Source organism: Balaenoptera acutorostrata, chromosome 6 (assembly GCF_949987535.1).
Source record: "Balaenoptera acutorostrata chromosome 6, mBalAcu1.1, whole genome shotgun sequence".
Lineage (NCBI taxonomy): Eukaryota > Metazoa > Chordata > Mammalia > Artiodactyla > Balaenopteridae > Balaenoptera > Balaenoptera acutorostrata.
The window spans coordinates 80,992,210-81,019,793 of NC_080069.1; the positions used below are offsets into that span (position 1 = coordinate 80,992,210).

The 27,584-nt window shown below is 39.9% G+C and overlaps 1 protein-coding gene across 9 annotated transcripts in view; it reads left to right on the forward strand.

The window, feature by feature from the left end:
- The window catches only part of PCSK5 (proprotein convertase subtilisin/kexin type 5), a 475,211-nt gene that overhangs the window by 66,162 nt on the left and 381,465 nt on the right, over positions 1-27,584 (forward strand). For all 9 annotated transcript variants that reach the window (XM_057548456.1, XM_057548455.1, XM_057548453.1 and 6 more), the window contains exon 3: positions 16,032-16,145. In XM_057548456.1, coding sequence (XP_057404439.1) covers positions 16,032-16,145 — 114 coding nt within the window. The remainder of the gene's footprint in view (positions 1-16,031; positions 16,146-27,584) is intronic.

Sequence of the window (27,584 nt, forward strand, 5' to 3'; positions counted from 1 at the left end):
CTCCTTTGTCAGCCAGGTAATCTGCCAAATGCCAGGACACCGATATGGGAAGTACAGTCTCTTCCTTCTAGGAAGGTAAGCTTTCATGGGGAAGCCTGACAAATCAATAGTTCAAAGGCTTTTTTTTTTTTTTTAATATTTATTTATTTATTTGGTTGCACCGGGTCTTATTTACTTATTTATTTTTATATTTATTTTTGGCTGTGTTGGGTCTTCGTTTCTGTGCGAGGGCTTTCTCCAGTTGCGGCAAGCGGGGGCCACTCATCATCGCGGTGCGCGGGCCTCTTCACTATCGCAGCCTCTCTTGTTGCGGAGCACAGGCTCCAGACGCGCAGGCTCAGTAGTTGTGGCTCACGGGCCCAGTTGCTCCGCGGCATGTGGGATCTTCCCAGACCAGGGCTCGGACCCGTGTCCCCTGCACTAGCAGGCAGACTCTCAACCACTGCGCCACCAGGGAAGCCCAGTTCAAAGGCTTTTAATAATGGTTGTGGTAGAGACAAGCATAGGTTGCTCAGAATGCACCAGAGGAGGAAAGCAGGTGCCTTCACCAAGAGGGTGCTAGGATAAAAGAATTTACCTACTGAGGTCCTCTGGAAGAGCTTGGAGGATGAAAGAAATGAGGGCCAAACTTTACAGAAATCCAACCAGGGATTTCAGTGAGAAAGAGATGAGAAAATCAGCGTCTCAGTTAGGGTGATGGCTGTGGAAATGCTGAAGAGTGGTCAGATCTGATCCATCAATGGTGGGGACCATTAGATATGGTTTGTGGAATCTATTTGTGACCTGCTGTATTGTGAGCTTATTTAAGTATTTATATTATCATAGAAATCATTATGTACATACCTACTTCCTTTTCTAAACACGGCTTTGGTAAACTCTAAGACATATGTGTTCATTAGAATTGTTCTATGGAAGGTCCAGAAACCCACTTTAATGGGGAAACATCATGACTGCCCTTAGTGGAATTCTGTCATCAACATAGCTTTCCCTGGTTCCAGTCTTCCACCACAGGCTACTGCTGATTACTCCATAAGAAAAAAAGAGCTGGAAAGTTTATTTGCACAAAACAAACAAACAATGAGAAATCTTAATTCTCAGAGGTTAATGTAGGTTGCCCTAATGCTAGACAAAAAGCAGGTCTAAAAATTTTAGAGGTTCAGTAGAATCTTACTCACCACGTGGGATCTCAGAACCTTTGAGATTGTCTTTTCTGGTATGAAGCAAAATACTTTATTCAAGAGATGGCCTACTTTGGAGGGTGTGGAGGAGGGGATAGTGATTGGCCTTACTGTTTATCCACACTTCCTTGACCTTGGAGGCAACTCTCTGAACCCCTGGGCTCAGCTCACTGCTCTGGCCTAACACCTGGAGCTTGTAGAGAGGGACATTGAAACCAAAGAGGTAACAGGGCTGGATTGTACAGATCTCCTGATTTCCAGTCCAGTGTGCCTTTGTAAAACTTTGACCTTCAGTGTCACATTCTGGTCAATTGGGACTGAACTCAAGCTTGCAGCTCTTGGGCTAATGAAAGCAGTAAACTCCTTGGTGGGCATAGTTGGGCATACCAACACATCGCCATGGCTGCATGGTGGGTAGTCTTGTGTCAGGAACTGTGCTAAGTATCTGTCATGAATCAGCTCCTTTAGTCTTCAGATCCAATTGTCTGCCCCATTTGACATTCAGAGGTTAAGTAACTTGTCTGAGGTCAGTGTGCTTTTCAGTGGACAAGCCAGCATTCTCAAACACAGGTTGCATGGACTCCAGAAACCCCACTTTTAATCAGTAACCATTGTGTCTTCCTTTGTCTCATCTTGTCAATTCAGTCTAATTCAAAGCATCTGGGTAACTAAGGAATTGGTTACAATGAGTTAGTGTTTTGTTTTTTTCATTTGGGAGATTTTTAGACCTTGAACTTCCTAGGCTTTTAAATTACAAGTCAGAAGGTACCCTTGAGGGAAAAAAGATTTCTGTCATCACTGCCAAGGCTGTGCTGAGAATTCTTTTCCTGATTCAGATTTTTATTTTTCATTCATCAGACAATTCTCCTGTCTTTTGCAGACTTAACTGAATGTCTTAACCCGTTTTAAAATGCTTGCAGCTGAGTAATTGAGGACCTCTGCAAAATTCCTTACATTGATGATAAAAGCTCCGGTGTTATGCCATTTTGTCCTACTTTCTTTCCTCCTTCCCTGACCTTTCACCCACTAAAGCTTCTAGTTAAGTGATCAGCTTTGACTAATCTCCAGGCATAGAAATGTTATAATGACACAAAGGGGGAGGAAAAAGATGTGCTCCCTCAACCCACTCCATCAGCTGAAGAGAGATTTCAGTGAGGGGCCACTGTGTTCTATGGAAAGAAACCCGGGTGTGGATTTACTTGATAAGGATTCTTGTTTCAGGTCCTTTACTATCCTGTGACTTGATCGAGTCACTTAACCTCCCTGTACCACAGGCTCCCCACTGGTGAAAGGCTGATCTTTTCATGGGACAGTTTGGTGGTGTTAAAGAAACAATAGGTAGATTTTATTTTGCACAAAACATGGAAAAAATCAGAGTTTTACTTTCAAAAGCATGAACCAGTGATTTCTTTACCCACTGGAAATCAAAGTACTGGAAAAAAACCACAACTGCCACCACCTGTATGATTTATTCCTTGGCCAAGCAACAATGACTTCATTGGTCTATTTTGAGCCTAAATCCAGAAGCTCCTATCTGAAAATGACAGATCATTTCCCCTCTCTTTCCAGAGACTGAGAACTCCTGTCCTACTAGAGCTTGTTTTTTGGCTTTCCCTAACGCATTTGGGGCTGAAAAACAACTGGACTACCAATTATTCCTTTACTGAAAGAGTAGTGAATACAGTCAGTCATTCTGTAAATCCTTACAGGGTGCTTGCTCTGGGCAAGGCACGGCGTGGCTGCTCTGAGGGCCAGAGAGATGCTGCTTTCATCCTCCTGAACCTTCACAAATCCTGGGCATCATCTTCAAGCCTGTCGTTGCCGTTTTCCTGCTCTGCCTTCCCTCCCCTAGATTCTGAGCTGCTAAGTGTTATACTGAACCAAGTCTAAGAAGTGGACTCGGCAGGTGCTACAATTTTGACGGCCCTTTCTCAAGTAGCCAGGACTCAGTAGGGTTGCCGGGAACTGTGGTCCAGACCAAGCTCTCACTCCACTGCCGAGAGCCCGAATGTGCCAGAGCGGAACTCATTGGAGGAGGGAGAGTGATGCATTAGAACTGCTGACAGCCCCTGGGTGCAGTAAAGTTCATCACAATCCCATGAACATTGACACAACAGACTCCAGGGTAAGGCATCCAAAAGACACAGCAGGAAAGAAGGAAGCTTGAAGGGGGAGAGCTGTGGCTTCTGGGTCTCCCCACTGAAAATGTGTCAGATTTGATGACAGTGATGAAAATGTGCTTTCTCTTTCCTTCCCTGAGCCTCAGCCCCAGGGCTCCTGTAATTGACTGTGGTGGGTATGAGTTATGAGTTCAGGGAGAGGGAGGCCGAGTGGAGTGACTTGGCACTCCTCGGCTGTGACACAGAGGCCGCCAGGAAGCTGGGAGCCAGGGCGCTGCCTGGCCTTCGCAGAGGGCAGGCGGAAGCTCCAACGGGCACACTCACTCATCAGGCCCCGCTCCAGACTTTTATGTGCTCTGAGCTGCAAGTTTGGTCAAGTACCACCTTGCTGGAAGCCTTGTCAGTGGTTTCGAGGTGAAGGAACAGCAGTGAAATTGAGAAAACATTTGGTTTGCCTCAGGCAACTGGATTTAGGTGAGAAAATGCCAATCCCTTTCCCATTGGCCCAGGGATTTTGGACAGTATTATTCCCGGAGGCTGAAGGCATGCTTCTCCCCCATCCTGACCGAAGTAGCTGTTTGCTGAATATTTCAGAGGGTGATGATGGTGTTTAAGAGCTGCCACAGTTCCAGTGTTTTTGTTGCAAAACACCCCTGCCATCTCTGCCAAGTATAAGGTTAAGGTTCAGGAAAAAAGGGAAAGGAGTGGAAACCCAAGTCAGAGACCCTCTCCAAAGGCCCACCTTTCTCATTTCTCTCTGCCTTTTGTGGGCCCAACACGGGATCTTCATCCAGAGTTCTCCCCACCGGTGACTTCGTACTACTTATTTACTGACTTACACATTTTGAGCTCATTTTAGGTTTAAAAATGTCAGGTAGCCTCAAAAAAACATAGAACACTTGTGCAGACTTTGTGCATTCATCCCTAAAGTTGCACATTTATCTTATAGCAACAGGAGGAAGAGAAGACATTGATTTTTAGCCCAACCCCATTTGATTCATAGTGCTAGAGCTTACCAACACAACAATTGGTAGTTTCTTGATTTCCAAGATTTGCGATCTTGACAATAAAGAGATTTACAGATGCTGGAAAGATTAAAAAACAGAAGCTATCAGAGTATTGAGAATGCCTTACATGGAAAAAAGAATAAAATGGATGAAATTAAAACTTCGGGTACCCAATTCTGAATTTATGTACTCACCCCTCCCCCTCAAATTTTTCCACTGTGATCAAACTCATAGCAGTAGGGTCCATGGAAATTAGAAACAAAAGCTATTGCCATTTATATTTAAATAGCTTGGAGAATAAGACAATGTGTGCAGTGGAGCTGAATTAGTCACTAGAGAAGAGTGTTTCTCCCCATATGAGTATAACTTTTACAATCATTGCTCGTGAGCCATGGAATTAAGTGGTACATTATATTAAGAAGTAAGATGCTGACACACTTTTGGTATTTAGCAGATCACCCCATGTCCTCTGCTTGGAGAAATAATGAGAATGACTGCCCTTTCCTTTGCCAGCATTTGCCTCTTTTTATATTAATCTCAGCTGAATTGAACAATTTCTCCACTCTGTACAAAATAATGCTCGTCTTTGTATTCACTTGATATACAACTTGAGGGCATCCAGTTTTTGCAAATACAGATCTGGGAATATCTTGAATGATTTATTCACAGAGTTGCAGGATTGGTCAAAGAGAACCAAAATCTATTAAGTGATTAACAATTTGTTTTAAGGTAAAATTGTCATTTTTGCAGATATCTAAAACTTAAGCTGTATTAAGGGCAGAATGAGGTGTAACTTTAAATGCTCAGTGGATTTTATTAATTACCTTGCCTTGGCTTTCAAATTGCTTAGAGGATGGTTATTCAAAAGACAAATACATGTAGAATGAAGTCATGCCACTGTGTTTTTAATGCAGTGATAATCTTGATCCTAGAGTGAAGCTGGAGGGAATTCTGTGCCATCCCAATTTAATCCCTGCCTTAAGATTGCATTTAATCAAAAGTGTGAATTTAACTCCAGGTGGCATTCAGACAGTAGAATTAGTTTAGGTACTTTAGAATTCCATTTACTTTTAATACTTTTAAGCAATCAAAATTGTTTTTCGAATTTCCTCTCATTGCTTACATTAATTGTCCTAAAGTTTAAAATAGAAAAACCTGAAATCCAACTTTAAAAATGCAACATTCTTTGCCATTCAGGTATCTAATGAGTTCACATCACTGGCTTTTCCTTCTACCACTTCTATCCCATGAGCTGGGTGCATCTGTGTGCTTGCGTATACACACACACACATAAACACACACACACACACACTTTTTTTTTTTTTTTTTTTAACAAAAATCAAATTCTATTTTACCCACTGGAAAGCATTTTGGCATGACTAGGAATAGGGACCTATTTTTTCCCCTAGAGGACAAATTAAATTTGTCTCAAAAGACAAACATGTTACATTTGAAACATATATAAAATGTGTCATGTCTTCAAGGGATTTTAAGAAAGTTTAGGAAGTGACACATCAATGGGAAAATGAACCTAAAATCTTTTGAGATTATCTTTACTGGAAAGATAAAGGGAAAGCAAAATATAGATATAAATATATGTATTGTTATCGGACATAGGGGAAAAAACTGTTGCTTATGGGTATTATTACTAGTGGCCAGGATGTGCAAAGTCTTAAGTTTAAATGTTTGAAAATAAGCGTTCCTTAAAGAAATATGCCCTAACATGTTTTTTCTTATCAGTTTGGCACCTTTTCCTGTTTTGCTTTGAGTTGGTTTCAAGTCATTTTCTTGTTCTAATAGTCTACCTCTGTAGCTGCTTTTAAAATCCTACTTCTTCTGCCATATCCTTTGCTTACGGACTAGTTGTTGACCGTTTAAATATTGGAGATGCTCTTTATTAGTCTGGGAGAATGCATCATTTAGCACTGTGGGATTCATTGACTTTATTTAACCCTGGGCCCTTGTAGTTTATGAAAGACTGCTGGTTTCTGTGTTAATATGCCAGGTTCTTGACCTGTGTCAACCACTACTTCATTCATCATGTCTTTCCATTTTAATTGTAGACACTGTCTTTTGTTGCTTCTCAGACTTAGTTTGGGAAAGTGGAGGACGTGGTCCCATCTCAAAAGATAATCTGTACAGTAGTAGGTTTCACGTCGAGGATCAAACCGAGAAGGGTTCCATGATACATCAAAAGTATAGAATTATATATAGAAGGAACCCATCCTATTCATTGCTAGTAAAGTAATAACTTGTGCTATCATCTTTCTGTTGTTGAAATATGAAATATCCTATTATATTTGGTAGAATTACGCATACACCCTTTTTAGCACCCTCTCCTGTTTAAAATTTCCGCTATTTTTTTTTTAATAAGTAGAAGACTTAAACATGCCTAACGGAAAATGTATTAGTTCAGGGTAAAAATATTGTCTAGCCCTCTATACCTATTTTTTGAGGGCCTGTTGTCAAGCATTGCCCTTGATACTAGGAATACTAAAACCTAGCTTCTTTCTTTCAAGGAAGTGGCAAGAAACATGCAATTAGAATACAAGGTACTAAGTCCTGTAAGAGCCTGCATTTGTATAGCACAATATATTTTGAGCCTCACACCAAAAATGTCATTTTACAGGTGAGAATATAGAACGTTAAGGCTTATGTGATTTGCTCAAAGTGGACAGGCTAGTAATTGGTGGCACTCTACCAAGAACTCAGGTAGCACACTTTCCCAGTTCATTATTCTGCACTGCCTATCTGTGACATAGTCTAGTTCAGCTCTACCCCTCTGCATGTATAAAGAGCACATGCTAAATATTTTTACATATAGCTCTAGAAATAACCTCCTTGCTTTTTGAATAAACCTAATTTAATGTTAAATTGTTTTGCAAAATTTGTCCAACACAGATATTATATCCTTTTTTGTGGAGTTGCAGAGGTGGTAATTGATATGTCTGAGATGGAAGGATTAAGTAACTATGTCTTCTGATTAGTAATACAATGTTCCATACCTGCTGATACACTAAATAGCATTTTATGCCTTATCCTTTCCTTATGCTTGAATGCTTCATACTTGGAATCCTTTCTATCCTAGAAGTCATTTTATAATTTCTCAGCTGTTTAGATGACATTGAAACTGTGATTTTTACTACATAATTGAAAGGACAGAATCTGTATCAAAGCTCCTTACTGGACCAGTTTATAGTGGCTAGCATCACACAAGTACCATTCCTAGATCTGGGCAGGAGGGTCTTCTGCCCAGGGCCTCATGCTTTAGAGGGCCTTGTTGAGCCTTTTTTTCAGCTGAGTTTGTCCCTACCAGCTGAGGAGTTGGTGGGGCCTTGGGGACATGCCCACCCTGAACCTGTGTGGCCTTCTAGACCATTTTCCTGGTACTCAGGAGCCCAGAATTAGTTGACCAGATGGCTGGGAACCAGCTTCCATGACTTGTGTGCATCTCTTTCCTCATCCATCCACTGGAGGGCAAAATGCAGTAGTGGTATACCTACCCCTAGGCCTTGAGGGATTGCCATAGGCATCTATGGCCCATGGATGAGCTGTAGACCAAAATACAGACACACATTGTTTTACGGCTTTTGCATTAGCTATTCACATTGCCTGTAATATTTTCCTTGAGACATTTATATGGCTGGTTTCTTAATATTCAGGATTCTATTAAAATATCACATCTTTCAAAGAGGTCTTTCTTGACCACCTTACCTAAAATAACCCCCTCCTCCATAATCACTCTCAACCACCTTACGTTATTTACTTTTTGCACCATTTAACACTATGAAAATCTATTATATAATCTTTTTATTTATTTACATGCTTATGGTCTAACTCCCAGTGGAATGGAAACTGCCTGAAGGCAGGAAATTGGTTATTTTGCTCACTGCCATTTTGTAGCATTCAGAACAGTGCCTGCCACATAGTAGGTACTTAATATAATATTTTTGGAGTGAATAGAGAAATGAAAGAAAAGGCCTTGAGGGTGGGGAATAAATTTTACTGCTTTAACTGGATGTAACCATTCATTTTTCCCTTCCATACATCATCTTACCAGAAATGGAGAGGAAAAAAACTAGACAACAAATTAGGAAATTAAATTAGAAGTGTGCAAATTATAGTGGAATAGTTTAAGGGAATAAATATAACTTTAATTCTCTAAAAGTAAGTAATACAGTTAGAACCATAATGCCATGAGTTTTTCATGAAACAAAATAGAACATGATTAAATTGATGACACATTTAAAAATACAAGGTTCTCTTGGAGAAAGCCAGCTAATTATAAAATTTTAGGGCAGTTAAAATTTTTCACTGTGGCCTGCATTGTCTTCTGTTACCCTCTTCTAAACATATGTGCAGTATTTATTTCACAACTTTCTTCTCAATGACCTTTCAAAATTGTATGATTCCTCATATTCCTGACTAGATGATTCTTTAACATAAGCCTCTGATATCTGCAGTCATTAAATAGGATTCAGTGTTCCTATCTCAAGGAAGTCAAGTGAAAATTCTCCTTCAAATAAACAATAATGCTTATTTTGTTCACAAGTAGCCCTCTGAAATAAGCAGAATTCAAACGATTATGGGTTTTTTCCTCCAAAAAGAGGAATCAAATAACAATGTCAGTATTTAGTAACTCACTGATTACCAGTTAGTGACTAGATAGCGCAAGATTTAAAGACTATTATACCCTGAATGCTTACTTTTACTACATTCTCTGATTCTCTCAGTGATTACCTCTGATTTCTTGACCAGAATTTTAGAAAACTTTTGGGATATGTTGGCTTCAGATTTTAAGGTTTGGAAGTAGCTTGTCAGTGCCAAATCGTCTCCATCAATCCCTTACTTCCAAAGGAAAAAATTACATGGCCGGTATGTACTTAACTAGAACTTTTTGTTTGTTTGTTTTCAAAGTCAGAGAAGAAAACAGAGGTGAGAAATCCCTTCGTGCTCCTTTCCCCCATTTTGTCAAAGCTGATCAAAAAAGAATATGAAAGATGGAATCCCACATATTTTATTCGCTGACATCTGCTTCATCAAATCACGAAAGTAGTAATATATTTACTATGTTCCTTTCTAAATATTAATCTTGCATCTGCACTAATGACTTAAGATCATCTGTCCACAGGAGCACCTATCTCACCTCTGTATTGTGTTTAACACAAACTTTTCATTCCCAGTCACATCAGAGAGTAGACCACATACATCGACAAAAATTTCAAAGCCAGAAGAAAGAGAGTAGAGAGCATATTTAGTCTGTCTTCTATCATTTTACAGAGGAAGGAGGCCCACGAAGATTTTGCAAGGTCACACAGGTGGCTGGTGGTACATCTGAGATTATAAACCAAGTTCCCCAAATTCCAACCACTTCTCTTGGTAATTTACCCACCTTTTCTCAGTATTGGCCACGTTATAACATACTATAAAACCATCTAAGGTACTTTTCATATACTATTTTTCTCATTATTGCTTTTAAAATATGTTGTAATTTAGGCATTGGGTCACATTTGATACCACTGGATTACATAATAGTAACCAATGGAACATGTTAAATTAAAGGAAATTTAAAATTGTTTGTATAGGTGACATACTCACATAGTTCAAAAGTAACAAGGTATTAAAGGGCCTCCAGTAAAAGTTTTCCCTCGTATTCCTGCATCTCAATCACCTAGTTATTCCCCCAGAAAGCAACCAGTGTTATCAGGGTGTTTTGTGTACAGTAGTTACCTCAGAGAGGTGCAAAAATTGTAATATCTTTTATAGACTGTTCGTACCTTCCTTTTTTTTTTTTTTTTTCATTTTAGGCTACATCACGGAGACTATTCTCTGTCAATACATAAAGCCCACTTCATTATCTTTTATGGTTGCATTGTGCTCCATTATACTGATATGTAGTTGTTTATTTAATTAATCCCTATCAGTGTATATTCAGGTTGTTTATTACTTTCAGTTATTACTAGAAGTGCTTCAATAAATAATCTTGTGTATTTACATGTGTTAATAAAAATGTAGGGTAGCAGAAAGTAACACAACGTTGTAAATCAACTATACTTGAATAAAATATTTTTTGAAAATGTAGGGTAAATTTCTAAAAGTAGAATGACTTATTTCAGGATTTTTGTAGGTAATGTCCAGTTACTGTCCATAGAGTTGTATAGATTTACATTCCCATCCCCATTATATGAGGATGACTATTTTATCATTCCTCGCTAGTAGTATGTCATCAATATTTAGAATGTTTATATCTGAAAGGTGAGATGGGAAAAGCCGAATCTTGGTATGGTTTTTTTTTTTTTTTTTTAAACTTTGTTCTCATAGAATTTTTTTTAATTAATTAATTAATTTATTTATTTTTGGCTGTGTAGGGTCTTCGTTTCTGTGCGAGGGCTCTCTCCAGTTGTGGCAAGCGGGGGCCACTCTTCATCGCGGTGCGCGGGCCTCTCACTATCGTGGCCTCTCTTGTTGCGGAGCACAGGCTCCAGATGCGCAGGCTCAGTAGTTGTGGCTCACGGGCTTAGTTGCTCCGCAGCATGTGGGATCCTCCCAGACCAGGGCTCGAACCCGTGTCCCCTGCAGTGGCAGGCAGACTCTCGATCCCTGTGCCACCAGGGAAACCCCTTGGTGTGGTTTTAATTTGCTTTTTTGTATTTATATGCGTGAGGTTAGGCATGTTTTTGTATGTTTAAGAAACTTGATTTACCTTTTTGGAGATTATTGTACTCTTTTGCCTGTTTTCCTATTGAATTTTTCTCTTATTGATTGTAGGAACTCTTTTTTTTTTTTGGAATTTTAATTATTTATTTATTTTGGCTGCATTGGGTCTTTGTTGCTGCATGTGGGCTTTCTCTAGTTGCGGCGAACAAGGGCTACTCTTCATTGCTGTGTGTGGGCTTCTCATTGTGGTGGCTTCTCTTGTTGCCGAGCATGGGCTCTAGGCACGCGGGCTTCAGTAGTTGCGGCACACGGGCTCAGTAGTTGTGGCTCGCGGGCTCTAGAGAGCAGGCTCGGTAGTTGTGGCACACGGGCCTAGTTGCTCCGTGGCATGTGGGATCTTCCTGGACCAGGGCTCAAACTCGTGTCCTCTTGCAGTGGCAGGTGGATTCTTAACCACTGCGCCACCAGGGAAGTCCCAGGAACTCTTTATATTTGAGGGAAAGATCCTTTGTCCATGGTAGCAGCTATAAATGTTTCTCTAGTTTGTCTTTTACCTTGTTTATGAAGTAATTTTTGCCACACCAAATTTATGTTTTCTGTAGTTGAATGTATCCATTTTTCCAAATCACTTTTGTGATTTTTATTATACTTAGACAAGCATCATCCACTCTAAGGTTATTTTTCAAAATTTCCTATGTTTCTCATGGGACTTATATGGGTTTATTTGTTTACTTTTACTTTTAAATATGATTCATTTGGAACTGATCCTGATTAAGATGTGGGAATGGTTTTAATTTTATTTTTTTCCCCAGTTCGTTCGTGTTTCAACATCATTTATAATCTGTTTTCCCCCCTTGCTTTAGGATAGCAGCCATATCATATACTATATTCTTACATATTTTCTGTCAGTTTCTTGACTTTCCATCCCATTCCATTGATATATCAATACCTGTAGACATTTGCTATCAGTATGTGTTTCAGTCATTAGCTTTAATATATTTTAATATCTAAAGGGCTGATTTCTCCTCACTGTGGAGATACTACATATTTTTTAAATTTCAGTTTTATTGAGGCATAATTGACATATAAAACTGTAAAATATTTGAAGTGTACCTCATTGTGATTTGATATATTTGATCTATTGAAAGTATCCCCCCATCTAGTTAACACATCCATCACTTCACATGTTTATCTTTTGTTTTTTTTTTTTTTGGTGAGAACATTTAAGTTCTACTCTCTTAGCAAATTTCAATTATGCAATATAGTGTTATCAGCTATAGTCACCATGTTATTCATTAGATCCTCAGACCTTATTCATCTTACAGCTGTAAGTTTGTACCTTTTACCAACTTCTCCTTATTTCCTCCACCCCCAGCCCCTGGCAGCCACTTTTCTACCTTTTTTTATGAGTTTGACTTTTTTTTTAGATTCTACATATAAGTGATACCATGCAGTATTTGTCTTTCTTGTGATAGATACCACAATTGGTTTTCTGTTTATATTTATATGATAACTTACATAATGTAGATTCATAGACTAACATCCTCTTTTCTCTGATTGCTGACAAATTTCCTTCCCTGTGTGTATAGTGTCAGAAAGTTGGTAAATTCCAAAATCATGAGATATGAGTTCAGCTGAGACTGTGGGTAGGCTTCCCATCATCATCAATTAATGTGCTTTGCTTGACAAGTGAAACTGATGAAAGAGAACATGTTTAGACAAAGATTCTGAAGTGGCAAATGCCCACTGTTCACGTGGACCATGTAGGCAGGTGAGCTCTGTGAGTAGAGGGAGGGGCTGTCCTTAACACCCTGTACCACACATGTGGCTTAATTAATGGAGGCTAGATTGATTTCAAAGGTCTAAAGGTTTTTATAATCTGGCTTAAATGTAGATCCGTAATATATAGGAAATAGAACTTTTAGAAGTTAAACCAGTGAGGGAAAGCACACAGTTTTCCTTTTTTCCTGGGCTGACCATAGTTTTATGAAAATGAATTTCTAACTGGCTTTTCTTCGCACTGGGCTTCTTGGCAAGAAGTGAAATCTGTATAATGCATTACCTCTGAGCTTTTTTTTTTAAGGTCTCAAGGACAGACATATGGATAATGGTTTAAAAATATAAATATGCTCTTTCCAGTCATAGAAATCTTCAGACCCAAAGGGTGCTTTTCCCGCTTTCCCAAAAATGTAGGGCTATAGACTCATACTCATAAAACACCAAAACAAAATACATGGTATCTGACACTAAAAAAAACCAACTGTACTTTTCTTGAGTATTGCAGCCCTGTGATCAGACAGAGTGACTTATAGTCAAATGTAGATGCCAACTTGCTGTGCTACCTTCTAGCCACTGAGCCCTGTAACTAAGCATTTTTGTTTGGTAAAATTACAGAAGAGATGGTGTTTGGTGAGGTATTTTGTTCTATTTTAGTACCTATAGTTCATCCGGGAAAATGGCTGTCACTTGGTCTTCTCACATACTTATCCCATTTGTCCAGTTGTGCGTGTGTGTGTGTGCACGCATGCACACATATAGGGAGAAGTACATACTTACAGTGTCATTGTAGAGACAGTTATCCACCCTACCCCACTGTAGACTTGTTCTGAGCTTGAGCCATCTCTTTATTGAGTCCACACGAGATCTGACACCTTCTGATTTGTGAACACATGTATGTTGGCAGTTCAGGATTTATGGAGGCTCTCTTAGGAAACACCACTGCCAATATATAATTAGTTTGAAAAGCATTTGGTCTAAACAGATCTGCAGCCTTCTTTTACCAAGTGTGCAAATATGAACTAGTTCCATCTTATTGGGATAAGTCTTAAGAGACAGTACTATAAGGACTGTAAATGTAATTTGCATAGTCAAAATTTTCATAAATGGTCTAATTAGTATAGTGATAGATCCTGCATCACATGTCATTCATGAAGATAATGACATTTTTATGAAGTGGAGAATTGTAGAATAATTGCTGAATATTCCTTGATAAAATTAAGTCCATCAAAGGCAAAGATTATCCTTAGTCATCTTTATATTCCCAGTACAGTGTCTGGTATTGAATAAGCACTTACTGCATATTGAATGAATAAATGACTTTATGAAACTCATTCCTCAGAAAGATTGTTTGAAATAAAGAGATTAAAATGTTTTCTGGAAATAGACAAAATACATGCAAGCTCATGCTTGCTGCTCCACTTTGATTGAGAAGGAAATTGATTTTGTTCTGTATTTTTAGAAACATGGTCACTTTAAAAATTACTCTCTTCATTTAAAAAAATTACACACATTTTTAATGCCCCATTAGTTTCAGTGTGATTTCTAAATAGCAGTCTCTTGGAGTAAAGAAAAAACAAGATCCTTATTAGCTTGCCTGACAGCTATTGTCCAATAGTTTAAAGAAATAACATGTAATACCTTTTATCCAGTGTGCACACGTGTGTGCATGTGTGTGTGATGTAGAATGATTCAGTGCCACTGAGTCACTTGGTCTAGATTAATTAAAGCAGGAACAGAAAACTTTCATTTGCCAGTATATTATTTTTCGTTTATTGACTTTTCTCTGTACTGATAATTTTGCTTAAATTACCTAGCAGAAAATGCACATATATGATGCTTAGCTGTGATCCAAATCATAAATAGATCTTATTTAGGAGGCTGTGTGATTCTGTTTGCCTTGTTAGTGATGTAACTAAGAATTCACTATTTAAATTCATCTTGCATGCCAATCTTCTTGTTGAATAATATTTCCCAATATGAGAATCATAGAAATTTATTAGTTGGGCTTTTGGCCTTAGTACCTTGTTTATAGCTATGCATTTTGAGCTTGTTAATTGGTCCTTTAGTATTCCTTCTCCTCCAGTAATCTTTGAAGTAGGCAAGAGAGGTTCTGAAATCTTTATTGAATGGATGGGTATGGAATCACAGATCGTAGTAGTGGACCACAAAGTCTTCCTCCCCCCACCAGTTTTTAATTCCTTTGTGGAGAGTAGAGATACATGGTGGAAGGGAACATTTTAGAGTATTACAACTGAATTAGCTATGGCCAGAAGAAATCAAACAAAGAGAATTTAGGAACAAATTGTAGAATGCCACCAGGCTGATACTGTATCTGAGATGCTCCGTTCAAAATGAAACATGCTTATTCTTATATTGCCATAATGATAAACTGTTTTTAAAAGTACCCCCATTCATACCCATATCATTTAGGTTACAATTCTGTATTAAACTCATAGTTCCCAGTTGCTTTTTAAAAACTAATTGTGGCTAAATGTTAAGACTTTCTCAAATGTAGAGGGTTTGAATTTTGGAGCTGGCAGGGAACCTATGGCTCAGACAGTTGAGTGACTTCTCCAATTTTGTACCAGAGACAAGTCTAGGGCTTTGGTTTTCTGCTTACCTGAATAGTGCTTTTTCCACCACTCTGTTGTAGACAGCCATTTTTTTAAAAAAAATTGTGATCCTAGAGCATTTGATCCCAGCATGATTCTTTTAATTTGATGTGTAATCCCAGACCATTTTAAATTTTTGATATAAACTGTGGCCTGTGGGCCAAATCCAGCCTCCCACCTGTTTTTATACATCAAGTTTTACTGGAACATAGTCACACCCATTTGTTTATGTGCTGTCTATGGTGCTACAATGGCAGAATGAGTAGTTACAACGGAGATTGTATGACCTGCAAAGCCAAAGATATTTATTATCTGGACCTTTAGAGAAGTTTTCTAGCCCTTAGTATAAGGTCAGGATGAATAAATTAGCTTTAAAAATTAACACGATCAATTTGCAATAAATTGGGAGTAAAATATGCTTTCTGAAAAAGCTAAAGGGGTGAGCATGTTGTTGAGAAATATGAATGATCTATCATAAAAGGCTGCAAAGCCTACCTGCATTAAAGATGAAATAGAACCAGGTTTCTAGGGAATCTCTATGCTCTGGAGATTCTAGTTGCCAGAATGAAACCTGTGACTTAAACAGAACTGACTCAAGATGGAAATGTCCCAGACTGTCATTTATGTTGTGCTAACCCTGATGGAACTTGAACACTCACCAAATGTCCTTCTTGGCAGGTGGAGTGGATCCAACAGCAAGTGGTAAAAAAACGGACCAAGAGGGATTATGACTTTAGCCACGCCCAGTCCACTTACTTCAATGATCCCAAGTGGCCAAGCATGTGGTATATGGTGAGTTTGCCTGGCCTGGGGCCACGGCGTTCTGTTCTGTGTTGTGCAGGGATTGTCTGTTAGGACCGGGAGGACACAGAAACAGTGACCAGGGACTTTTTCCTGTTTCAAGATGGAGATTGATGGCCTGTGATGGTTTCTGGATCTTTTTTTGAACATAGCTCTCTGGTTCTAAGGAGAAAGAAGGGAGTTCTGATTCTGAAGGTATTTCTGTTTGAGATCTTACTCTGGGTAGTAGCTTGGTAAGTTTGGGCGAGAAGATAGAAAAATATACTAAGGGCAGACACCCTGAGACCTAGCAATAGTTGTGTTCACCTCTGGTACTCATCTACTCCACCCTGAAACCAGCCTGGTTAATGGTACTGGGTCTTGGAACTCATTGAGATGACTTTGCAAGTAGGTAACAGATTCCTGAGTTTAGTTGTCTAAATGTGCCTTCTCACTTTGGGTAACAATTTTTAAAACTAGACCAGGAAAAAAGCAGTTGAAAAGTATTTGACTTGTAGCTAGTTCATTGGTTCAAGCAAAAACTTTCAGTGAGGGAAATTTAACATATTGGGAAGAGTGATCTAGAAATTCACTTGATGCCGCCTCCTTTGAAAATATATTGACACTTCTGTAGTCTTAGGGTTTTATATTCATGATCCCTGAGAAATTGATTAGAATATGTTACTTAATCATGAAATTCATATGTTACCAATTTGCTCTATAATCTGCAAAAGACCTTAACTTTTCTCTTTTTTGAAAATCTTTATTGCAAATTGTTGCCAGAGTTATCTCCTCCAATCTACCTTGTTTTTTGCACTCCCTGACCCTGCTTCTCTACAAATCCACTGCATTCCACATACTTGTCTGATGCTTTTCTGCCTCCTTGCATTTCATTCCTTCTGCCCAGAGTGGTCTTTTGCCCTTCCCCACATCCTCGGTTCAGGATAGTCCGTCCCTCAGAGCCCACACCCAAGGCTGACTATTTCATGTCTCCCATGTCCTCACCTGTCCGTGTTTGTCCTTCCTCTGCTCTCCTGGGCCCTCTATCTCTGCCACTCCTGGCATCCTTCCCTTGGCACTTTGTTTCATAGTTGTTGGATTTTTAAATCTTCTCTGTTACTTTGGGCAGGGGGTCACTTATATCCTCCCATCTGAGAATCTAACCTAGCACCTAGCAACACTAAGAATTTGTGTTTATTTGGAGATGGGTGAATGTAGCTGGCGCTTCTCCCAATTTCCCTTTTCTTAGTCTTACCTGGAAGTGGAAGGTTGTGGAAAGATTTTGGACCCCAAACAGAATTTTACACAGAAAACTCTTTCATGCATAAGGAAAAAAAAAGGAGCCATAAAGCTAAGTTCAAAGGGAGGTGGGACTCTAAACAGCATTTGAGTAGAAATCACCTGAGGGGACAGTAAGACACTTGACAGCTTATTAGCTCCAAGACCAAGAAAGAGTGAACCACAAGGGAAGGCATTAGAGGGAGTGTTGGCAGGAGCTAAGGAGCTTTGTCTGTGCTGACAAGATGATAAGGATGTAATGGGATTAAGAGATAGGATGCAAGCAAAATCCCCCTACACCCCTGTTTATAAGGCTGGGGAGCGTGAGCCCCTCTTTGCCTTACGTTTCTTTTTGCAAGAAAGAACCAAATTGCCATCTGCGCATGTCCCACTGGACAGTGGAAGTGTACAGCAGCTTTCCCCTACCCTCTCACCACTCCAGCAGGGCAGGTTGGGCTGTCGTAGGAGCCATGGTGAGGGTGATGCCAAAGGTCTCAGTGCTTATAGAGTGAGATACCCTCACTCCCAGGAACCACTGCCATTTCTTTGGAAATTCTCTTTTGATGTAAGGAAAGGTTGAGAGGGCAGAGCTTTTGTTTGGCCATTTAAAATATTGGATGTTTTTCAACACATATTTGATGGTAATAATTCAAATAGGTAACATTCATTGAGCACTTACCACATGCCAGGCAATGTGCTCATACTTTATTTGTGCTAATATTTTTCTAATGTAGTGTGAACAAAAGTGTGCATTAATATTGGCCCTGTGTTATAAGAGTGAGAAATCTGAGGCTCATAAAATTTAGGCCACTTGCCTAAGATCACCCAGCCTGAGAGTGGTGGAGCAGAGATGCCGAACCAGGCAGACTGATGGGAGTCCAGGGGATTAAAGTGGCGTCCTATCCCCGTCCTTCTACTATGTACAAGCACCGTCATAAGGAAGGCACTACTGCAACCCTCCAGGAACTTCTAATCTATCCATGGAGAAATAGCTGAAATACAAGGCAGAATGGTGGGTGCCATGAAGGATGGACAAAGTATCTTGGGGACAAACAAAATACTTCAGAACTTCCTATTACATACATACTGTTCCCTTAATGAAAGGGGTGGGAAATAGGTTACACACCATATGTTTATCTGTCAGGAGCGGTGACAGAATAGGAGTCAGAACTTCAAATCTGCAAACATGGATTCAAATCCCCATTATTTCGCTTACTACGCCCACGATTGAATCAGTTAAACTCTCGTCAGCTATAAAATAAGAGTATCTAGCTCTTACGTATGAGTTAGCTATTGCTGCGTAATAAATTACAGAGCTCAGTTTTTAAGACAGTGATCTCCTGGGTTCTGTGGGTCAGGCATTCAGACAGGGCCCAGTGGTGGCGACTTCTCTGTTCTGTGATGTCTGGGGCTTCAGCTGGAAGCCTCAAAGGTATGACTAGAGCTGGAGGGTCCACTTCTGAGGTGGCCTAGTCACGTGGCTGGTTCCTCTCCACGTGGGCCTCACCGTGGGGCTGCTTGAGTGTCCACTCGGCTCCATGGCTCCGTCTTCCCCCAGCGCAAGCGATTCAAGAGGTTGCGTCAGAAGCGGTGACGTCTTTTATGATCTAACCTCAGAAGACACAGTTACTTCTGTAATTTTCTCTTGGCCACATGTATGAACTCTGATTCAGTGTGTGAGGGAACTATACAAGCATGCGTATACTACTAGGAGGGGAGGATGGTTGGGAAACTGGTTACCATAATGAAACGAAATACTGCACAGGAAGCCTTTAGCACACTGCCTGACACTAGAAAACTCTCAATGAATTATAATTGTGATTATTCTTCTCTTTTTAATTACAGTACATGCTGTTTTCTTTTTATCTGTTGTTTTCATTGCTACTAGTTGAAGGGGGCTGTGATCACATGTGCAGTGGGCATCCTTCAGAGCGCTCTGGTGACGTGTCAGTGACACAGTTGGGGAAGGTGCTGATTTCCTTCTTCCTTTTTCTGAGCCCTTGGCCCTGCTGCAGTGTTTCTGAGGGCTGCTTGGTGAGCCTCCATAGGGTCCTACCTTCAGCTCGTTAGCCTAGGCCTGGTCCTGTCAGTCTGTATTTATCACAGGAGAACAGAGATTAAAGAATGGCATGAAGTGTGCCTGAGTGTCTCTTTTAATTAATTTAAAAGCTTTGCCCCTGTCACTCCTCCCTTTGGAAACCGGTATGTGAAACCATTATGTCTAGCCTTGAGCCTTGGGCAGTATATTCAAGGAAAGGTACATATTCAAGAGTTTGTTATGGAGACGACAGCTGTCTAATTACTCCTCTGACCTGAAACACTGTGCTTAGGCTTCCAGGAGTTGGGAGGGTCTAGGCGTAGAAACAGAGCTCGCTTCTCATTGCACTGACAGACGCCAGCATCTCCTCTTTGTCAGCATGGTGGCAAGCACTGAGGATTTAGGAAGACATGATTCGTGCTTCCTAAGAAGATCAGTAACGCAGGAGAGGAATATATAAGTGGCAATGAAAGTTTGCTGGGCCAACGACTCCTCCCTAAACGTTTTTCTGGGATCATGTGCATACACCCAGCTCCATGGGCTTTGGGTTGTAATTTTTGCTTGTAGATTTGCTTCTTCCATTAAAACGTCCTGAGTAGTTTTTAATGGATATCCAAGCTTGGGTCCCACTATCAGAGATTGTTATTTTTGGTATAGAGGAGGGCTCAGGCAGTAGGATTTCATCAGAATTCCCTGGTGATTCTAGTATGCAGCCAGGAGTCCTGAGTTATTAACTGCCCGTGTCTGTGGTAAATGCTAATCAAATAATAGATGAGTAAACTGGACATCTGTGATCATGTAGAGAAAATAATTGCTCATGTTTATTGAGTCTTTGTCAAACATTTTGCCAAACTTTCACATGTATAATATTATCTTATTGCCAGCGTTCCAGTGAGCTGGGAACTATTATTGTCTTCATTTTACACTGAGGAATAAAGCAGAGACAAGTTAAGTAACTTGCCCAAAGTCACACTCTTTACCAGGGGCAGATCCTGGTATTCAAACCTAGTCACTCTGACTCCAGAGGCTAGACTTCCAACTTCTGAGTCCCTGGACCTCATACTAGCTGGCATCAGAATCACCTGGAGGGATTGCTGCCCACCCCTCTCACGCCCCCCAGCGGAGATTTGGGAATTTGCATTTCTAACAAGTTCCCAGTTCAGCTGTTGCTGTTTGACTCTCAGGACTGCTTTGAGATCTCCGTGCTCTATCATATTTTCAACAGGAGGTTTATGTGAACACAGCTGGCCTCCATCTTCCCATTATCAGTTGGAGGAAGAAGAGCTTTTTAAAAACTTATGAGACACTTTAAAGTGCACTTGGTCGATTTAATTTGTTTCTCTTGATCTTATACCTTTTTCTTACAAGATTTTCTATTTGGGAAGCTGGCAGCTTTAATATAAGAAGATATTTTCACTTTACTTGCACTGATTGAGAAATATCCTTGGCTTATATAGTCTTTCAAGATGTTCCACAGACAAAGCATATCTGATAGGAAAGGTTGTGAAGATTTGGCCAAGTCTTTGGGAACTCAGTGTAATAGACATGGTTTTAATGTACCCAGCTGGTATAATGGACCATTTTGACCCCCTGAAGAAAATGCAGTTTGACTCTAGAGATAGCAAGGCTAAGTAAGATGCCTCCTCAAGGGTCTGGGAATACCAATTGAGCAAATTCAGGGAGTTAAATTTTTTAAAATTGTTACAAAATATTTAAGACATACAAAAATTTGAAAGAATACCACAAATGCAGGTCCACCCACCCCCAATCTAAGGAATAGAACATTATGTATACAGTTGAAACCCCCTGTGAATCCTGTCCTAATAGTGTCCCTTCATCCCTTACAGAGTTATGGCAGATGCTGCATTTGAAATACAGAGTTGGGGGGGAGGGAGTTCCCCTTTGCTGGCAGGATGTTTCTCTTTGTGGGAGGGATTATTCAATTTATAGTAGATTTTATATTTTCTGAAGTCATCCCGAAACACATTCATACATGAAATTTGTACTCAGGCTCTTGACAAAGAGTCCTAAGAAGGCAAACTGGAAATGAAACTTGGAGGAAAATATAAGTTTAATAGAATAGCTCTTTTATTCCTTTAGTCATGTAAATATTTTATTGCCTTAGGAACGTGTTATAGCATTGTACAGTATTTCTTGTCTAACTGTTAAGAACTAATACTGATTTTGGAGAAGCCCATAGTAAAGAACTTAAAAAAATTTTTTCTCCTGCCTTATGGAAGGCAAGCTCAATTCCAAAGAGGAAAGCAAAGAAGGCCTTGTGCAGTCTTGCTATTTGATTCTCAGACTGTAGTAGTGAGTATGACTAGTATTCTTTTATTTTTTTTTAAAGGAATTCCTTTATTTTTATTATTTATTTATTTATTTTTGGCTGTGTTGGGTCTTCGTTTCTGTGCGAGGGCTTTCTCCAGTTGCGGCAAGCGGGGGCCACTCTTCATCGCGGTGCACGGGCCTCTCACTATCGCGGCCTCTCTTGTTGCGGAGCACAGGCTCCAGACGCACAGGCTCAGTAGTTGTGGCTCACGGGCCTAGTTGCTCCGCGGCATGTGGGATCTTCCCAGACCAGGGCTCGGACCCATGTCCCCTGCATTAGCAGGCAGATTCTCAACCACTGCGCTGCCAGGGAAGCCCATGACTAGTATTCTTAACACAGAATTTTTTTAATGAATATTGGGTGGCCTACTTAATATGCATTTTTTAAAGCCAGGTTTTAACAAATGGGCTCACTTTTTGTTGCACTACCTCAAATTTCATGAAAGCTCTCTGGGTGGTTTCTTTGAGGAAAAAAAATCATATTTGTCGATCAGCAGAGTGAAAATTAGCTGAGTTCGGCTATGCGTGTGAGGTATATCTGCCAAAAACTATGAACTAGCTAGGATAGTAATTGTGAAAAATGATTGTAAGCCACATGGTTCTTTCTCAGCCAACTGGATGGTATTCAGTTCTCCAAGAGTGTGAGGCATTGCTGTTTCTGTGGTTGGCACACATTTTCCTAATGACTTACTGTCATTTGACTCTAATAAAATCTGGTGGAGTTTGTGGCATTATTGTCCTGGCAGCTTGGAACTCATCCTTTTACAACACCCCATTTAGCTGTTTTAATTGAAAATGCAACATGGCGTAAATCTGCAACCATGTGGCCCATCTTGACGTAAGTAGGAGGGCTTCTGAGAAAGGATGGACTCCAGCCAGGCAGCAAGTGATTTCCTCGTAGGAACTACTGGGGGTTGAGATGTGGTTTTGGTGGACCAGTGTTTGCTTCGAACTAGCTCTGTGTCCTGTGGAAAGGTATTTTAGCTCTCTCAACCTTAGCTCATCTGAAAAAATGAGGAATCTGGACTAGATGCTTTCTTGAGTTCATTCCTGCTTGAACCTCCTCTAGGTCCACATGGCAAGTTGAACTGGAGAGTGCGTCTTAGACAGACACATACCACCAGTAGGCCCAGGTCTTGATTTCCAGCTCAGACCCACCCCATGAGTTCCTGACTGTTGTATCCCATGCTTTTGTTTCATTACTACTTCAATCTCAGTGTGTCCCCTTGTTGGGGGTCCCCAAGGCCACCCCCAGATTTGGTGATTCACTGGGAGGAGTCACATGATTCAGCATAGAGTCATACAGCTATGATTTATTTCAGTGAAAGGATACAGTGCGAAACCAGCAAAATGAAAAGCCACATGGGGTGAAGTCCAGGGGAAAACAAGCTGAAGCTTCCAAGAGACTTCTCTCAGTGGAGTCACACAGAAAGCACTTAATTCCTCCAGCTTGAATTGTGACAACACATGTGAAGTGTTGTCTACCAGGGAGCTCGTGAGGGACTTGGTGCTCAGGGTTTTTACTGGGGGTTGGTCGTGTAGGTACCCGGTGCCTTCCATGTACCCAAATTCCATACTGTCAGAGGCGTTCAGCACAAACCGTATTGTTTGTGTAACGAGTTTAGACACAGTGAGACATAGTTATGAAGAAATGGTGAGATCCCTCCCCAAACCCAAGTTCCCAGATGCCCGCCAAGTGTATCTGGGGAGCCAAACGCATGAGTGCCTGAGTTGGAATAATGCTCCTCCTTTATTAAAACTTTGTGTTCACTGAGTGAATAAATTAACACCAAAGAAAAATACTCATAAGTGATAATTCCAAGAAAAAGCAAACTTGAATCCTAAGTGTAAGTCCATATTTGTTTCACAGCCTGGAAAATCCCAACTGAATGAAAGTTCCTATTAGGCAAATGTTTATTCATGTATGCATTCATTCATTCATTCATATTTAGCAGAGATTTATTTTTTGCCAGTACTTTCAATGTCTTTGACACCAAGGATAAAATAGTAAAAGGTGCTTTCTTTTTTATTTTATTTTATTTTATTTTTTTACATCTTTATTGGAGTATAATTGCTTTACAATGGTGTGTTAGTTTCTGCTTTATAACAAAGTGAATCAGTTATACATATACATATGTCCCCATATCTCTTCCCTCTTGCGTCTCCCTCCCTCCCACCCTCCCTATCCCACCCCTCTAGGTGGTCACAAAGCACCGAGCTGATCTCCCTGTGCTATGCGGCTGCTTCCCACTACCTATCTATTTTACATTTGGTGGTATATATAAGTCCATGCCACTCTCTCACTTTGTCCCAGCTTACCCTTCCCCCTCCCCGTGTGCTCAAGTCCATTCTCTACGTCTGAGTCTTTATTCCTGTCCTGCCCCTAGGTTCTTCAGAACCACTTTTTTTTTTTTTTAGATTCCATATATACGTGTTAGCATACAGTATTTGTTTTTCTTTTTCTGACTTACTTCACTCTGTATGACAGACTCTAGGTCCATCCACCTCACTACAAATAACTCAATTTCATTTCTTTTTGTAGCTGAGTAATATTCCATTGTATATATGTGCCACATCTTCTTTATCCATTCATCTGATGATGGACACTTAGGTTGCTTCCATGTCCTGGCTATTGTAAACAGAGCTGCAATGAACATTGTGGTACATGACTCTTTTTGAATTATGGTTTTCTCAGGGTATATGCCCAGTAGTGGGATTGCTGGGTCGTATGGTAGTTCTATTTTTAGTTTTTTAAGGAACCTCCATACTGTTCTCCATAGTGGCTGTATCAATTTACATTCCCTAAACGGTGCGTTCTTTAATGAAGAGTAAGTGGAGCATTTTATGGGCAGAGGTTAGGGTAGTTATAGGCAGTTTGTCTGCTCAGTTGGTGGTAGTCCACTGAGGGTACCAGTAGCAGAACCCTAATTGGAACTTGCTGATCAACTCACGATGATTGTGATGATTTCATGTGATTTCATTACCCCATGTGATGTTTGTGATGGAAGTCAGTATATTAGAGGTATTAAGTTAACCTATAATTAACTAGTCAAAGTGCTTCTAAAAGAGGCCAGTAAAAAATCACTTCAGATAATATTCATTCTTGCCTGGTGCAAATTATTATGACCTTTATTAATTTCCTTGAGCAAGACATAACTTATTCCATACTGGTAGTTTATCTTCTCAGCTTTACTTTCAAAGAGTAAAAGTATGTCTGTAGTCTGGCCCTTTGGGCCTGACTCTAACATGATGAAGGGTCTGTTAACATAAAGTTGTTTTCATCGAGATTTTAGTGATTTTTCTTTAATTAGTAACGCATTTTCTGCTGGAGAGCAGATAGCATTGACCATTGAACTCACTTAATCTGTGGTTGTCTTCTTAATATGTTGATTCAAGTTCTTTTATCAAAGTTTCTCTGACTTCCTCATTTCTTATTTACTTTTCACCCAGTATTGGGATTAGTTCTAGTGATCAAGGCACATTTTTGGTTGATTTTAACATATTTCTTTGCCAACGAGTGGGGTTCCCTTAGTAAGTACTCCATAAATGTTTATGGATATGAAGTGAGGAGAGAGTTGGTCGTTGAGACCAAATTCACAGAACTGAGTTTGGCTTTTCCTGAAAGGTGATGGTGCCTTCAAGTGTCCTGTGTTGAGAATTCAATTCTAAAGTTATCTGAGAGGAAGGTGTCTGGAATGCTGTTTTTTCCTTAATTTTGGTTGGCAGTGAACTTGGCTGGGAAGTTAATGGAGTAAGAGAAATAATTCTTAGCAATCCAGTGATGAGAAGAATCAGAAAGAAGAAAACGCCTAAATTGCCCAGGGAGGAGAAAGTAATAATCATCTTCAAGTAGGATACACATGTACTTCAATGTGATTTTTCCAGTTTCTCAGATGTTTAAAAAAAAAAAAAATCCTTGGTAGACTATCTCAGCCTTGGGTATGGAATTCTAGGCTAGCGATAGGTAATCTAATATGCAGATGATATGGGCACCAAGAGCTGCTCCATACCAGATGAAATCAAATTATACTGAGGCAAGTAGAATAAAACTATAAATTCCAGAAATAGGATTTGATTACTTAATTGCATAGGTCAGAATCAAATTGGGTTCATAATGCAAAGATGCTATTCTCTATGGTAGATGATGTGGACAAAGTACAAAATGCATTTACTGATTATTCTTTCCTTGATTAAAAGGAGGAGAACCCGATAAGAAACCTAATTTCTTCCTTTATGCTAGGAAAAAAAGAAAAACGAGTCAGTGTAGATGGTGTCTATTCAAATATTTGGTACAAAACTTACAGGATAATCTTAAAGACTACTTGGAAGAAATGTAGCTTTGTGGGGCTTTCTTTTCTGTTTTAGTTTTCTGGTGAGGTGAATTGCGTCTCTTGTAAAAAGCCTACCAGGATAGAAGTTCTGATCCAGACATACCAAATTAGCATGTCTGAAGCAAGGAAAAGAAAATTATGCCCAGGTAGCATAGGACTGTGTTCTCCTAGTGATCTCTTTGAATGGTTTCCTGAAATTTAGTTAAATTAGTGTCTTAAAAAGTTGATGTTTGGGTTTGTTACCTAGTGATAGAGAAATCATCCTTATCTTTTAGTGAACTTAAAGAAATTCAGCAGGACTCTTAGCAGTAGTAGGTTAAACATAGCAGGTACACATATTTTTTAAATGTCATTCCTATTCTGTAGAAATGTTTTATGTGCCCATTCTCATTTTGCTTTCATGCCTGTGCTCCGTAGCCCAGGCCCTTCTGCTTCACATCCATGGACTATCCAGAAAAACATGCTGTGTATGTTTCTGCAGTTAGTACCTTGAATGTGGTCTTTAAGAAGAAGATACTGAAAAAAAAGAAAACCCTCAAAGACCACCAGATTGGGATGGGCCTGAAAAGTAACTTAATTGAAGCTCTCAGCTCATGCTCAATACCCACCCTGTATATTTTCAGTCACCAGAAATATACGCTACTCAGACAGCCCTTTCTTTCCATAATGAACAATTCAGTTCAAAAACACTTGCATGCAGATTATCAGAAACTTGTATCCCTGTTACTCCACACACACCCGATGGTCTAGATTCCAGGTTGTGTATCACATCTGATCCCTATTTCACCAGCTTTCACTACAAATATTACAGAAAAGCAGGACTAGAAACATTTATAATTGTGGAAGTTTGTCCAAGAAAATGAAAGATTAACGCGATCCGTAATGATCAAACCTGATACACTCTGGACAAGTAAAAGAAATGTGCAGTGAGCAAATCATTTAAACTAGTCATACACACTAATGAACACTGAATTAGTTCTATCCTCCCAGGACTTAAGAACTAGGAGTTACCATAGAATGCTCAATAAAAGCATTAATTCAATGTGTAACAGGAGGGAAAATGTAGGAAAGCAACAGGGAATGTAATTCCCACAGAAAAAAGTAAATTGATAATTATTTTATTTAATCAACAATATGAACTGAGCTCCTCTTCCGTATCAGGCATAATTCAACCTGCTGGGGATACCTTTGGGACAAAGTGATTTCAAAGGAGAGTGAGTAAGAGATAACTGAAGTGCACAGGGCATCGTGAGGCTCAGGAAGGGAGGTCACCCCACCCCAACAGAAATCTTGGTATTGGGTGAGCATCTTTGTCATGCAGGTTCCTTGGCAGAGTGAGTGAAGGCAGCTGTTGAGAAGCCCTCACCAGAGAGCCTTAAAGAAGAGATAGCTGGCTTGCCGCCTTAGCAAGGGCAACGTGCAGTGTCTGTGGACAAGGCGGTGGGTGGTCTGTAGGCGCTGGCTTGGCTTCCT